The sequence below is a fragment of the Urocitellus parryii genome, chromosome 3 (assembly GCF_045843805.1).
Source record: "Urocitellus parryii isolate mUroPar1 chromosome 3, mUroPar1.hap1, whole genome shotgun sequence".
NCBI classification, from domain to species: domain Eukaryota; kingdom Metazoa; phylum Chordata; class Mammalia; order Rodentia; family Sciuridae; genus Urocitellus; species Urocitellus parryii.
The window spans coordinates 206,739,735-206,754,509 of NC_135533.1; the positions used below are offsets into that span (position 1 = coordinate 206,739,735).

Here is a 14,775-nt window from a genome sequence, read left to right on the forward strand (position 1 = left end):
CAACAAGAAGAAAGGTCACCCGGTGTTCTTTCTTGTCTCAAGGACTGGTGGAGCTGAAGAGGGTAAAGAAAAACTGTACTGTTTCTCATAATAAAAAAAAATATCCGTGGCCTTTGTGTTGGGATTCCAAAGTCCACCTTCAGATTTCAGTGATTCACCGGAAAAACCCCGAGCTTGGAAGAGCCATCTACTCATGGTCATGGTTTATCACAGTGAAAGTAAGAGATTAAACTCAGCAAAGGCAAGGAGTGGTTGGGGTAGGGTCCGTAGACCACACGTGAGTTCCTAGCTCCTTCCTGCAGTTGCGTGTGCCACGTGCTTCTCCCAGAAATGACGTGTCACAGCGTGCGTGGTGCACTGTCAACCAGGGATGCTCACCTGAATCCTGGTGGGCAAGAGTGGTTATTAAGGCATGGTCACATAGGTGTGATTCTATTGATTCTTCAGTGCCCCCCAGAGGTCAGTCTGATACAGCATGGTCTAAGGCTCCGGGTGAGTAAAAATGGGCATTGCCATAGATGACATTGTTAGCGTAGACTCCCTGGGATGGCCCAGGGCTCTGGATTACAGACACACTTATCAGGAAGGTTCCAAAGATCAGAGGCCATCTTCCAGGAGGCAGTCAAAATCCAGTCCTTTCTTTGGGGTGAGTGGGCCTGGGGAACCCCAACTTCTCAGAATTAGCTATTTATTGCACAAACTCCAAGGCTGTAGATGGGGAAAGCAACTTCCTGTGGGGAGGGTAGGTGGGTACAGTAGCCCCAGCTTTTGACTCCTGAGGTTGAGTGACATTGTATCCCCGTGCCTGGCCTCAAGAGTATCTTTGCTCTACAGGGGTGGACATAGTGTTATTTTCCTGTGACCTAAGGGACCAGGCGGGACATTAATTCACGGAGAAAACATGAGTAACATGACTCTAGTGAAACTCCATGGGCCATTTGTCCAAGAAGCACACACTTATTTCTAAGTTAAATTAGTTCCACTTGAGCACCTACCCCAAGACAGAAGGAAGATCAAAGTGCAGATCCATTCTTTAGGATCCTAAGACAGCCCTGAGCAGAACAATTCAGAAAAGGAGGGGAAGGCTCCAGAGCTTCTGTAATCATGGTCACTGCAGATGTGGGACGTTTATGGTCAGAGTTTGGAAATGGTCTATGCAAAAGCATTTGCCAGAGGTCACATTGTGAGCATAGTCTCTGCTTCTAAACCCTCCTATGACACATATGGCCCCAGGGGCCCTAGCCAGGGACTCCCAATCTCCAACCAGAATCTCAGAACCACGTTATCCTACCCCACAAGGATCTGCAGCCCCAGAAGGGTCTTTGTGGGAAGGAGTCATGAAAACTCAAGGGATCCATGTCATGGAGGAGGAAAGGATCCGTGTTCTTCCACGTGAGGACCTTCCTCCAGCCCTGTTTTCTTTATTAAGTCCGTGTCAGCCATCTTCCCATTACCATGACTCATACCCAAGACCATCACTTTATAAAGAGAAAAGGTTTGCTTCAGCTCACAGTTTGGGAAGCTACGGTCCAGATTTTGGGTCTCATGGTAGAGGCACCTGGGGGAGAAAGCTGCTCACCTCATGGCCAGGAAGCAAAAAAAGGAGAAGGAGGTCCAGCAAGCTCTTGAGAGCATGCCCCCAGTGATCTCTTGCTAGGCCTCAACTCTCAATTTCCCCCCAAGGACACCAAGCTTGGGACAGAGCCTTTAGCACATGGTCCTTCTTGGGCCATGCAATCCGGTTTTCAAAAATAATTGGATCAGTGGTTTAGCTCTGTGGTGGAGTGTTTGCCCCCCACGTGTCGGGCACTGGGTTCAATCCTCAGCACCACATAGAAACAAATAAATTAATTAAAGGCATTGTGTCCATCTTCAACTAAAAAATAATTTAAAAAAATAAATGGATCATTTGGGGGAGATTGTGGATTGGATTAGATTTTCTTTCTATCTTTTCAGTTGCCCTGAGATGGACAGAACAAGACAAATCTGCCCCTGAGCACAGAGGGAATCTGTAAGGTACAGGATTTGCTTTCTGGGTTCATGACGAGGAGGGGAGATGGACATACAGTGGGGGAGGTCAGGATCTAGCTGGAAGCCACAAGCAAAAGATGGACACTCACAAGCCTGGAACAGAGCTTATGTCCACTCTGCTCCTCTGCCCACGATGATGGGCATATCCTGAAGAACCCAGAGCCATTTTTCATGGTGGTAAACACACACCCCCTGGCCCAGGAGGCAGCAGCTGAAGGGAATAGAGAGAAATGGCAAGCCTGGTGCCACTTCACACCACTGAGCTGATGAGCCACCACACAGCAGCTGCTGTTCCTTTAACCCTGTAAATGATCCGAGAGTCTTCTCTGAGGCCTATATCAGTTTCCTCTGGCTGCTGTAACAAATTATCACAATCTGTCTGGCCTACAACAACAGACACTTGTTTTCTAAAGTAATACTTTTGGAGGCCAGAATGAAGTTCAAAATTACAGTATTGATCGTGCTCTTTCCAAAGCCTCCAGGGGAAGATCCTCCTGACTTCCTCTAGCTGCGGGTGGCTCCAGTCATTCTTTGCTTTGTGGCCACATCACTTTAACCTCTGCTTCTATCTCTACACAACCTTTTTTTTTTTCCCTTCGTCCTTTTCTTTTGCATTTTATAAGGATACTAATTGCAGGACTTAGGGCCCCTCCAGGTAATTCATAGTGATCTCTCATCAAAATTCTTTTTTAAAATGAAATCTTCTAGAACCCCCTTTCCAAATGATGCCACATTCACAGGATCCAGGAGGACATATCTTTGGTAGGGCCACCAATAAACCCACTAACTGGCCCAAGAAATGTATCTCAGCCTAGAAAAGCGCAGGGAGACAGAGAATGGAAGACAGTCATAAAGGTACATTTATTTTATTTATCCAGTGGCCAATATGGACACTGGGGCTCCTACTGGGGAATCCTGGAGCCAGTGCAATGCATCCTTCAGAGTTATCTTACTCATTGAGCAAGGAAGTTATATACCAACTCCTGTCAGTCCTTGGTTAAGGAGTGACTTATGAGGCATTGATTGTCTGTGTCCATGGGCAGAGTAGACGCCAGTCAACAGAGGAATCTCTCAGACAAAGATATGCATATATGTCAATTTGAACCAGCAAGTATGTGCTAAGATGATAAGGCCTGCTGGGATAGATTCAACATTGTGCTTCCCTGTGGACTCCACCTTCTTGGGATGTAGTTGCAAGGGCTGCAATGATAGAAGCCATCTTGTGACCACGAGGGTGGTGACCATGAGCGTAAGAACCACATATTAAACATGGTAGAGCAGAAAAGTTGAAGGATCTTGAACTCTGGAAGAACAAACTTGAACCACTTCCTGTTTCAAGCCGTTAAGCCCCTCTCTTCTTGTTATTCATAAAGTGCACAGTAGGTCATTGTGAAGTATAACTGCCCCACTGTGCTGCAGAACACTGGAACTTATTTCTTCTTTTTAACAGGCACAAGCAAAAAAAAAAAATGTTCCTTAAATGAAACTACTTTAGCTTAGTCAGTGAGCAAACTTATTATTAAATCATCATCCCAAGACAAAACAGTCAGCAATTTATGTGTATCTTTCAAAAAGAATAACGGGGCAAGATAATTTTTAAAAAGAGGAGCAAAGAAACATTTGTCCTTCTTTTTAAAATTTTGAAATATGGTCTCACTAAGTTGATTAGGGCCTTGTTAAGTTGCTGAGGCTGGCCTTGAACTTGTGATCCTCTGCCTCAGCCTCCCGACTCACTACTATTACAGGTGTGCACCACTGTATCCAGCTTCATTCTTCTCTTTAATAACATGTTTAAAACTTGTATTCCTCAAGGCACTGCAAACTTGGCTTATTTAAATAGATATGTCAATGCAGCCCAATAATAAAAAGAAACCCAGGAAAGTTAGAAGTGGATAGAAAAGTGCCCAATATTTGATGCAGAAAGAAAGGATTTTGAAATAAACAGTGCTTGAATCCTTCATCGTTAATTGGAAGCAAAATCAAGGTAAATTCCTGTCCAATGCCAATCATTATAATACAGTGAAGTTGGCCAGAAGCTGGCTCACAGGAGAAAGCACAGATGAACACTTGGAGCATAAACCTAGGAGGAAGATAAAGAAAGGAATAGAACTGAGAACATCATGGACGAATTCAGGCATGTTAACCATGTGTAGGGAAAAAAATTAAAACAAAAAAAGGAAACCCAGGGAACCTATTTAGAACATATACGGCATTATAATCACATCAATGTAGATAAATTTGTTTAAAATAATTAAAATGAAAATATTTAATATGATATCTGATCCAAGGAGGGGAGCCAAAATAGAGAAGGAATAACAGCCAGGAAATCATGACACCATGTTCGAGTCCGTCAGGGGATCACACTGTCACCGAATGTGTGCCACGTGGTCAGTTAAACCTCAATAAAGCAGGAAAGGAGAAGGGACACAGCTACCTGAGAGTACTCACCATGGAAGGAAGTGGAAGTAGAAAGCAAGGTGGCCTTTTGGCTCCTCGCTGGCCACACGTGGGATGATGGACGGTCTCACGGATCTTCACCTCATCACCCGGAGCTGTCTGGGCTGGGTCACTCCTGGGGATGTGTTCCTGGACTGCACTGTGGTGCGGGGCTCTGTGAAGGGAGACCCGATGAATCTTGGTCTCTGGCTTGGCTTATTTCTAAAGCCCCCGACCCCCAACACAGGACATTTCTTGGTTGGGGAATGGAATCTCAGAAGTGGGGATGTAAGTCAGAGGACTCCCATTTTTTTCGATGTTTTTACTATTATTATTATTATTATTATTATTAAGTTAGTTCAAGGTTCCACGCCATTGTGCCTAAGAGAAGGAGCTGCTTATCCATCCCTGAGTTTGAACTTTGTCCTCACATCCGAGACCTTGACTTAGAGACCCATAACCTCTTACTTCTTTATCTACAATCAGGAGGAAAGGACACTGACCGCAGCTGCTGTTGGGACAGGATTCACCTGTGTTGTCTATGGGCTCACGTGTGGAAAGTGTTCTTCCCTGTTGTGATGTGGGAAGGGGGTGGAACCGTTAAGGGGTGGAGCCTATGCAAGTGTGGTCGTCTGAGTCAGTGTGCAACCTGGTCAGTGTGGTCTCTGCTCTTGGAAGGAGTTCATGCGGGCTCGGTTCTCGTGTGACCTTGGTGGCTATAAAAGAGCACAACTGGCCCCTCCGCGCTCTGGCTTCCTGTCTCACCATGTGACCTTTCCTTCATGTGAGGGCTACTGGCATTCCACACCCCCCCGCCTGATAACACAGAGGTACCCTTACCAGAGCCAGAGTCATTCTGTTGGGACTTTCAGTCTGCAAACATGTGAAATAATTAACTTTGTTTCTTTCTAAAGTACCTGGATTCATGTATTTTGTTATAGCAGTTGAAAGTGACTAATACATCACATCAAAGGGTTAATGGAGGCAGAGCTGGTGGGGTAGTGGGATTCCAGATGCCCAGTGCCACTCCTGGGTGGATTGAGGATCATTGGAAAAGTGGACTACAATAAGAAATATGGTATCTGAAGCAGAAGCTCAAGTGCATCATCTGTGAACACGAGTGCTTCCAGGAGGAGCCGAGGAAGGCCCAGAGGGGATCACTGATGGTGTCTGGGTACAGGAGTTTCCTCTTCCCCCGACTTCTGCAGATGGAGACCTTCTAACTCAGATGACACCGACTCTTCAGAGAACAGTGAGGCAGAGGGGACCGAGTTGTCTGACACACAGCTCCTAAAGGAAAAGCAGCGGTCTTCAGGACGCCCTGCCCCCGTCTCTCCCTGCCTCCTCAACAGGGTTTCCCTTCAGGCCCTGGGCCTTCCCCCACACTCGACCTGTCTTGTCTCTCTTCTCCCCGGTTCCTTCTGACTATCTGGCTCTGCAGCCACCCGGGCCCAGTCCACTGAAGCTCACGATGGAGAAGCACCCCCAAAATTCCAGGAGTCAGTGGGTGCCCCTGACTGCCCTGTGGGTGGGAGCTGACCTTCCCTTCCAGGCCACTGGAACAGCCCTGTCCCCCTGTTCCCTCCCAGGGTGCTCCCCCACATGATCCTGAGCACCCTGCAGCTCTGCAGGCGGTGGAGATGATGCTCTGGATGGGGATGATGACCTGGTGACCAACATCCTGGAGTGACCTCCCATGCCATCTGCCAAGCCCCCATCCAGACCACGCCTCCTGTGCCAGCACACGCGTGTCCCAGCTTTCTCAGCGATGTTTACTGATGCCCATTACTCATGCTTCAGGCCACTGACACAATCAGAAAAGGTGTAAACAGCACAAATGTCCCCCAGGAAGGTGGCAGGGGCCCTGCCCTCATGACCCAGCCCCATCCAGGGGACAGCTATTTAAATGAATGGCCAGAAGCATCGGCTATCTCTTGGGAAGGCAGAGACCTTGTGGTGGCCACCCCTTTAGAGGGTCATCTGTACAAGGCTAGGACTTTTATTTTTTAAATGAATATTCTGTACTAAAGGAGTGGTCTTCAAAAAAAAAAAGTTATTGGAAAGATTTTAAAAAAACTTTTTTAGTTGTAGATGGACACAATACCTATATTTTATTTACTTATTTTTATGTATGTGTCTCACACATATGAGGCAAGTGCTCTAACACTGAGCTACAACCCCAGCCCAGTTACTGGAAAATTTAATTTGATGATTTATGAAACACTGAAATACTACCAGCACATACAGAGTATTGTTATTAAGATGATTGATGTAAATAGCTTTACATTTTTTTCCAGTACAACACCTTGTATTAAATTAATAACCTTGTATTTTCTGATCCAGATTTGATTTTTATATATAACAATTCAGTTGTCTGATTTTCACTTCATTGGACAAATATTTACTGAGCATAAATTTCTTACCAAGAACAGTACCAGGCATTGTAGTTGAAAAGGTGGAAAAGATACAGCTCGGAAATCCCATGAGTCCATATTTTGGATGAATCGATAAATTCAGTAAGGTTGATTTGACAAAAGGAAAGAGATTCAGATACAAGGGAAAAATCTTTGAGTTAGGTTTATTTGCATCACCTCAGAAATGTAACTGAGTTTCCAGAAAACATTACTACCACACTGTAGGTGTACATCCATCACTGCTGAGCATATATAACTGACACGGAAGATTTGATTCATTAAAAGGCCCTTGACAGGCCCAGGCATGGAGGCATATGCCTGCAATTCCACCTCCACAGGAGGCTGACGCAGGAGGTTTGCAAGTTCAAGGCCCGTCTGGGCAACTTCGTGAGAGCTGGTCTCCAAATATGGGGTTGGGAATGTAGGTACATGGAGTAGCATTGGCCTAGCACGTGTCAGCCCCTGGGTTCTATTACCAGGACAGAAAAAAAAAAAAAAAGAAATCCAGAATGTTCTTGTTCATGTGTTCAGCTAACAAAGGGATTTCACAGAAGCATTAGAACAGAGGTCATCAGGAGTTACAAAGGGTAGGGGTGCAGGATAGAGGGAGGCCCAATAAAGAGGATAAAATCCGGTTATACAAGAGAAATACGTTCTAATGTTCCACAGCACAGTTGGGCAACAGTAGGTCACAATAATTTGGTATATATTTTATAAAAAGGTAAAGGAAATGAGTCCATAACTTGACAATAAAACAAAACGATAAAGTTAACAAGATGTAAATGTTAATGAACCCGATTTGATCCTTACACATTGTTTGCATGTACTGATCATCACTCTGTACCTCATCAATATGTGCTATTATTCCTTATCAATAACAAATATATAAATTAAAAAAAACCAATCAATATTGCAGATAGTAGAAAAGGTCCAGTTGAGTCCATACAAAGTTTCAATGAGTGGTTAGTTAGTAAAAAGAGTGGTACAGTATTTGACACTATGAACAATTTTTAGGACAGGAAAACCCCAAGGAAGATGTGAAAATGAGTGGCCTTAAAATACACCAAGAAGGCCAGGCACGATGGCACATGCCTGTAATCCCAGTGGCTCAGGAGGCAGAGGCAGGAGGACCGCGAGTTCAAAGCCAGCCTCAGCAGTTTAGCAAGGCGCTAAGCAACTCAGTGAGACTTTGTCTTTAATAAAATCCAAAATAGGGCTGGGAATGTGGCTCAGTGGTCAAGTGTCCCTGAGTGCAATCCCTGGTAACCCCCACCCCCAAAACAAACACACCAAGCAGAGGTAGGTTGCCTGGAGGCACGAGGCTCTCTGGTCTTCACTATGGTGCACACTGTGACTCAGAGGAGATGTGCATTGATCCTTTCACCGAGAGGCACCATCTTGCTGAGGACTCTCCCCAGGGCCACCTTGATGTCCCTGTTCCTCAGACTGTAGATGAAAGGGTTCAGCATGGGGGTGACCATGGTGTACATCACTGAGGCCATCAGAGCTATCCTAGAAGACTGTGTGGCTACAGAACTTTGGTAGACCCCAAGGCCAGTGCCATAGAACAAGGAGACCACCAGGAGGTGAGACCCACAGGTGGAGAAGGCTTTGTACTTGCCTCTGTCTGATGAGATCCTCAGGATGGAGGAGAAAATCTGAGAGTAGGAGAAGAGGATGCCAGTGAGAGGGAAGAGACTCAGGACGATGGTCTCGGAGTACAGCACTATGTGACTGATGAGTGTGTCAGAGCAGGCGAGCTTGAGGACTGCAGGAAGATCACAGAAGAAGTGAGGGATTTCTATGTTGGTGCAAAACGAGAGCCTCAAGATGGTCAAGGGCCCAGGCAGGGCACCCAGGACACTGACCAACAAGGACCCCAGAGCCATGAGCAGACAGAGCTGTGGGTTCATGATGTCCATATAGTGCAGGGGGTGACAGATGGCCACAAAGCGGTCATAGGCCATCACTGTCAGCAGCAAATTGTCCTGGCATCCAAACAAAAGAAAAAAATATACCTGTGAGACGCAGCCTGCAAAGGTGATCCCTTTGCTGTGAGTGTGGATGTTCCTGAGAGCCTTGGGGATGGTGGTGGAGGTGAAGCCAATGTCAGCCAGGGACAGGTTGGAGAGGAGGAAGTACATGGGTGTGTGCAGGTGGGAGTCTGAGATGACAGCCAGGATGATGAGCAGGTTCCCTGTGACTGTGACCAGGTACATGGACAGGAAAAAGCCAAAGAGGAGGGACTGCAGGTCGGGGTCATCTGTGAATCCCAGGAGGACGAAGTTGCCTGTTTGGTTTCCTCTTTCCATGGTGCTGGTGTGTTTTCCCAGGAGGAAGAGAAGGAACTCCAAATTCACTCCAAATAGGGATTCCCCAGGATGACCCCAATGTCTATTATTGACACCTGGGGAACTCAAGAAATCATTTGTTTTGTCTTATGATCGGGTCTGTTTGCTGACAAGTTGCAGTTATCATTGTTACTTGAAGAAAGTGGATATAAATCAGTGGTTTTCCATTAGGTATCACTTGGAAACCTGCTGGAAATGGGCATCTTCTGGCTCTCAGGACCCTGAGCCTCCCTTTCTGGTGCAGCACTCTGTGCTTTAACAAGCCCCTGGGGATTCGGAGGCTCACAGCCACAGGAGGACCTCGGCTGCAGTGCCTGAGCCTCCCTCAGCATCCTCCCTCCCCAGCATCCCTGCTGGCTGCTCTGGGGTGTTCTGCCACAGGCACATGGGATGAGAGCGTCCTAGCTCCAGGCAGGTCTGTGAGGCATTGGAGGCTTGTTGTTTTACTGTGCTGCTTTTCTGGAATTTCTACATGTGTCTCCCGACCTTTGATGGCCCTTCTGCTAACACACATAAAAAGCATTGCTATCATTAAGCCTTGTTTCCATTTCCTCTGAATTACCATTTTTTTTTTTTTTTATAAATCCAACCAACACGGGTTTTTCTAAATAAAGAAATCCTAGCATTTCTAAATGTAAAAGTGAATCTTTTGGGTATTTTCCATCATCTGATTCTCATCACATTCACTTATTCCACCACATGGAAATGGCTCTTCAAATCCTACCCATTCTGGACACCGACATTCTTTCTGCGTTTTCTTTATGGCAAATGTAGTTTGGATTAATTTTAATTTCATATGTTCTTCTCTTCAGATGTAAATGGCCTCTGTCAGTTTTTAAAAATTCAGGTATATCCTTTGTCACATTCTTATAAGTAAATGACTAAAAATTTGACACCTTTTACCAGGCTGTGAGATCTTTGATCCCATTTAAAAAAAATTGACTCTCTTCATATTTGAAAGTTGAGTATGGCAAGTCGTTTAGTATTATTTCTACTGTAAAATTATTTCTCTTACCTGACTATAGTCATACATGAATTTAAGAATGACTAAACCCTTTTGTAAGAACAATATGTCTGGAATTTTATTAGAAATCCCCTCAAATTTATAAAACAATCTGAAAACAACTGACATCTTACAATGTTCAGATGATTGTTCCAAGAACAGGAATTGACCTCTAGACATTGCATTTCTTTTGTGGGCAAACGTTTCTGAACTTTTTTAAAAAATGAAAATTAGATTATGTCCATTACTTGTAAATAATATTCAGTGTATTTCAGGTTTAATGCTCTTAAGAATAATTGTCCCCACATTATATCTCCACCACTGCTATGATATGCAGAAATCTTTTTATTTTCTTAATTGATGAGGTATCATGCAATTTTTCTTGGTTTTATCATTAATTTTATGATGTTTTCTAAAAGTCTACTTTGACTAACTGATATTAATTTGTAACATGTCATCTCTCATTTTGGTTTCATTGATTGGTTTCCAAAAATCCAGATCCTTGTGAAGGTTTTGTGTAAGATAGGGAATTCTTCTACTTTTTCCTTTCTTTTAAGGGCATAACCCTAGAGTTTTGTCATCTAATGTGATGCTCAATCTCATATTAAAGTGTTCGTATTCAATATATAATTTTAATTTCATTAACATGCATTTTTTATTCCTGGATTATTTTGAGAGGCTATTTATAGATATCAATAAATGTGTCATGGTTAATTAACTATTTTGAAAACATAATGTTAAATTCAATCTATATATTTTCAAATAAATTTAAAACATTTGATGTGTTTAGGAGACAACTAAAGAAATCATAAGTATATAAATAATATAAATTTATACAGGGACATGAATTACCATTGAAAGTGGAAGCATTTCTGAATTAAATTTTTTTTTTGGTACAAGTAAGAAAAGAAAACAGGAGTGATTGGAACTCTGCACTGAAAACATCTGAAGGAGAAAAAGTGACATGCAGATAGTTAGGACCCCAAAATAACCTTGTTAGTTACAGTTAGTAGATTTATAAAGTCTTATGATAAATTATAGAAAGACTAATGCATTTCTGGGAAAAGGGCAGAGAATATTAAAGATTTGTGAAAGGAAGTGTACAAAGAGTCTGAAATGCTTGAGATTTTCATTCTTACCATTTATGTATGAGGGGGAAATGAATAACAAGATCCCATTTTCTCTAAGAAGTCCTTGTTAAAAATAGTAGCAACAAAATTCCATCATGAGAAAGACAAGTAACAGTTCAGACACGGCTATGAGTGGACACTTGGTCAGTGCTCTTCAAGGTCCAGGTGAAGCCACTCACTCCTGGCAGAGCTGAGCTGTGGGTGAGAGGATCACGGGGCATATTTACCATTTCCAGGGCCTGGGAGGTTGATTTCTCCTGAACGCTTATTAAATTAATTGTTGCAGTGTTGTCTATTCTCAGAGCAATTGAGTTTCCATGAATGAGGATCCAACAATAGAAAGGTAATTGTGCATAATCTAGTGTTGCATCCCTGGGACCATCTTGTTTGCCAGCTATGTCTGTCCTTCCCCTGGGGTTGTTGCCTCATGATGTCATCTTGTCCCTGGACTTGATCTCTACTGATGATTGTCCTTCCCATGAGTATTTGCTCAAATGTGAGATGGAGCTCCTTGGTCTCTCCCAGGCATGAGCAGGCAGTATCCAAGCCCATGTGAGTCCTGCACCTCAAGTAGGAGCTGTGCACAGGGCACATCCAACTCCACACACAGCTCTTACAGTGACCTTGCCCTTCCAATGACCTTGTTAAAGCTTCTATATTTACCATTTCATTAGTGCAGAAGAAGTTCCAAGCATCTGGTTAGGGAAGTGCATTGAGAGGTGGGTTGGCTGTATAGGACAATGTTTCCAAACAAACTGGATACATGGTCCTCAGTTCTCCAGGTCAGAGAGTATGGACCATCTTTAACAATTCATAAGGTACTGACCTTTATACCCCAAATCGAGCATTTTAAAAACAATTCCAGAAAATGATAATAGTAGGAGAGAGGGCGTACTTTTTGGGTGACTCTGTTTAGAGTGAAGCAGTATTGAATGGGTGAGTCCTCACCAGAAGGGAGGACCTACTATGAAGTTCCCAATGCCCATGTGTTCCAGTTGCCACACACCCGGTCCACACTGTGTTCCTGGGTCCACTTCCCATCCTTCTCCTCTCAGGACGAAGCCATCCCTTGCTCTCACTTGGTACAGAGACACCAGTCTCTACAAAAGCATCCAATAGGAAACAGCCTGTTGAAACCTAATGTTGGATTCAAAGAAAGGAAATCATGGGAGAGCTCACAGAGTGCAAGGTGCAGTGACCCCTGTTTGGGAACAATGTGGCCAAGTGTTTTCATTGTCCATGAATCAGGAATGCTTGCTCTAGGGAATATTCATATGTGCTTATTGTAGCAATGTCCTGAGTGTTGTGACACATAGTTCCCCTTCTGCCTTCTGATGTTGTAGGTCATAGGGCCACATCTATGGTTCTAACTGAAGAGCTATGAAATCACTGTGTGCACATGATCCAGGTTAAAGAATTAGGATGTGAATCAGAGTGGGAGGCAGGACCTTCTCAGGTAGACTCTTAGGTGACTGGGGAGGGTGAGAATTTTATTGGCAGTGATCCTGGGTTTTGGAATGGAGGAATCACTGGACGACCCACCTTCTATTTTGAGAAGGTCTTTCAGTCATGACATCATCAAGAAGGTGTAGCAGGAGACCCCAGCCTTCACCAGCTCACCTAAGCCAGGCAGAGGTGCTCTCCATAAAGCAGGAAAGCCCAAGGTGGACCCAAGTACCCATCAAGAAATGTGATCCACATGCTGGATAAAAAAGGACAATGTTAACTTGTAAACGATTGTGGAACTGCCAGGAAATGGCTAGGAACAAGGAAGATAAGCAGCGGCTATTGGTTTCACCCATGTAGCAGAGCCATGGGGATTGCTAGCCGTGCCCCCTACAGAGGACACCAGCACCTCCTGCCCTTGACATCATCAATGACTATTTCCCCTGGGAAACAGAGAGGGAGATGTGACTCCTAGGTTCTCTTCCCCTCAGGAACTGACTGCTGTGGAGTCACTTTGGAAAAGGTGCTGTTTCCTCCCACCTCTTGCCAGAGCCCTGACTCCCAGGGTGTTGCTGCTGCCCATTAGGAGTCCACCATCCAGATCCTGCCCTGTGGCTGAACTGGGCATGACTGCATTTCAGATACTGGACACTTGTCATGGTGAGGTAGTTTGTACCCTCATACACAGAGCTGAGACCTGAGTGCATGTGACCATATGCTGGACAGTGAGGTCAGCTGTTGCAGAGGGCTATTCCCTGAGGAACACCAAGGTTTCTGTAAGTCTGTGGAGGCCTGGACCTTCCAGTCCTAGATCATTGCCTGCTTTATAACATCCACAGGTGACACATGGTTATCAATGTGTCAGAGGAGGTGGCTGCATCCTGCACCAGTGCCATTACTGTCCTGGACTCCAGAGCTGTCCACCCTCCACATATGCCTGCTGCAGTCTGGCTGGGCACAATTCAGGAGCCACTTGTCAAAAGAAATGAACTTTATTTTTAGAACCACACATGCCAAACAAAACAGCTCCTCAGGAAAAACCTTCAGAGCCCAACTGCCACCACCGGCTTCCCACAAGCCTCTCAACCTCCCCCACTCCTCCTGCTCTTGAGGCTGATTGGCTGGGTCGCATGGGCGGAGCCAAAAAAAGTCCCCCAATGAGCAGCTCCGTGGTCTGAAAGGGTGGGGAAACAGCCCAATGAGCATCACCGCAGAGGAGCCAATCAGTTGGCAGCTAGATGTTGCTGGGGCCGCTGTGAGCCAATCATCAACTGGCAGCTGGAAGTTTGCTGGCAGCTGGAAGTTTGCTGGGGCCCCTTCAGCTGTGGCTCTCAACATATGCCTATGTTTCAGGTACCACCCAGGTTCCTCTCATCTGTGCCAGTGTCACCATGTGTCAGTCTGCTGCAGTCTGGCTGGGCACAAAATAACCAAGCCACCACAAAGCCTTGTAGATTCAAAGAGCAACTCTTTATTCCCGAACTCTCACCGACACTCTACCCACATACTTTCTGGGAATACACTCCCTCCACTGGGCTCTGCGTGCCAATTCTCTCAGAACCCTGCAAGAACTCAAAGGGACTCCAAAGGAGCGGGTGCCTGAGGCAGCAGGATACGTCCTAATCCCAGCAGGATCCACCCTAAACCTGGAGCCACCCTAATCCCTGAGCAGGGTCACCTTTCAACCCAAAATGCCATGTGTCATTCCTACTTGGCTATGGCTCTCAGCATCAGTCTCTAAGCCAGATCACTGCAAAGAGGAATGTGCTTAACTCCATGGTCAGAGGATTCTGTTCATCGTTAGCTCCTCCAGGGAGGGACATGGTGGAAGGTGTGGCAGAGGAAGGCTCCTCAGCACAGGGTAACTGGGGAGCAGAGAGAAAGAGAAGATGAAAAGGGACAGGGAGAGGATGAACCCTTCCAGGTCACATCCCCAGTGACCTGCCTCTTCCACAGGTCCCACC

General features: G+C 45.2%; 1 protein-coding gene and 1 pseudogene across 1 annotated transcript; one reads left to right on the forward strand and one right to left on the reverse strand.

The window, feature by feature from the left end:
• Positions 1-4,545: 4,545 nt before the first annotated feature.
• On the forward strand, positions 4,546-6,157 carry LOC113183578 (INO80 complex subunit E pseudogene; annotated as a pseudogene).
• A 2,079-nt stretch (positions 6,158-8,236) lies between these two features.
• On the reverse strand, positions 8,237-9,193 carry LOC113183579 (olfactory receptor 7C2-like). Its single transcript, XM_026389896.2, has one exon. It carries the CDS (start codon positions 9,191-9,193, stop codon positions 8,237-8,239), a length of 957 nt encoding a protein of 318 aa, XP_026245681.2.
• Positions 9,194-14,775: the final 5,582 nt, after the last annotated feature.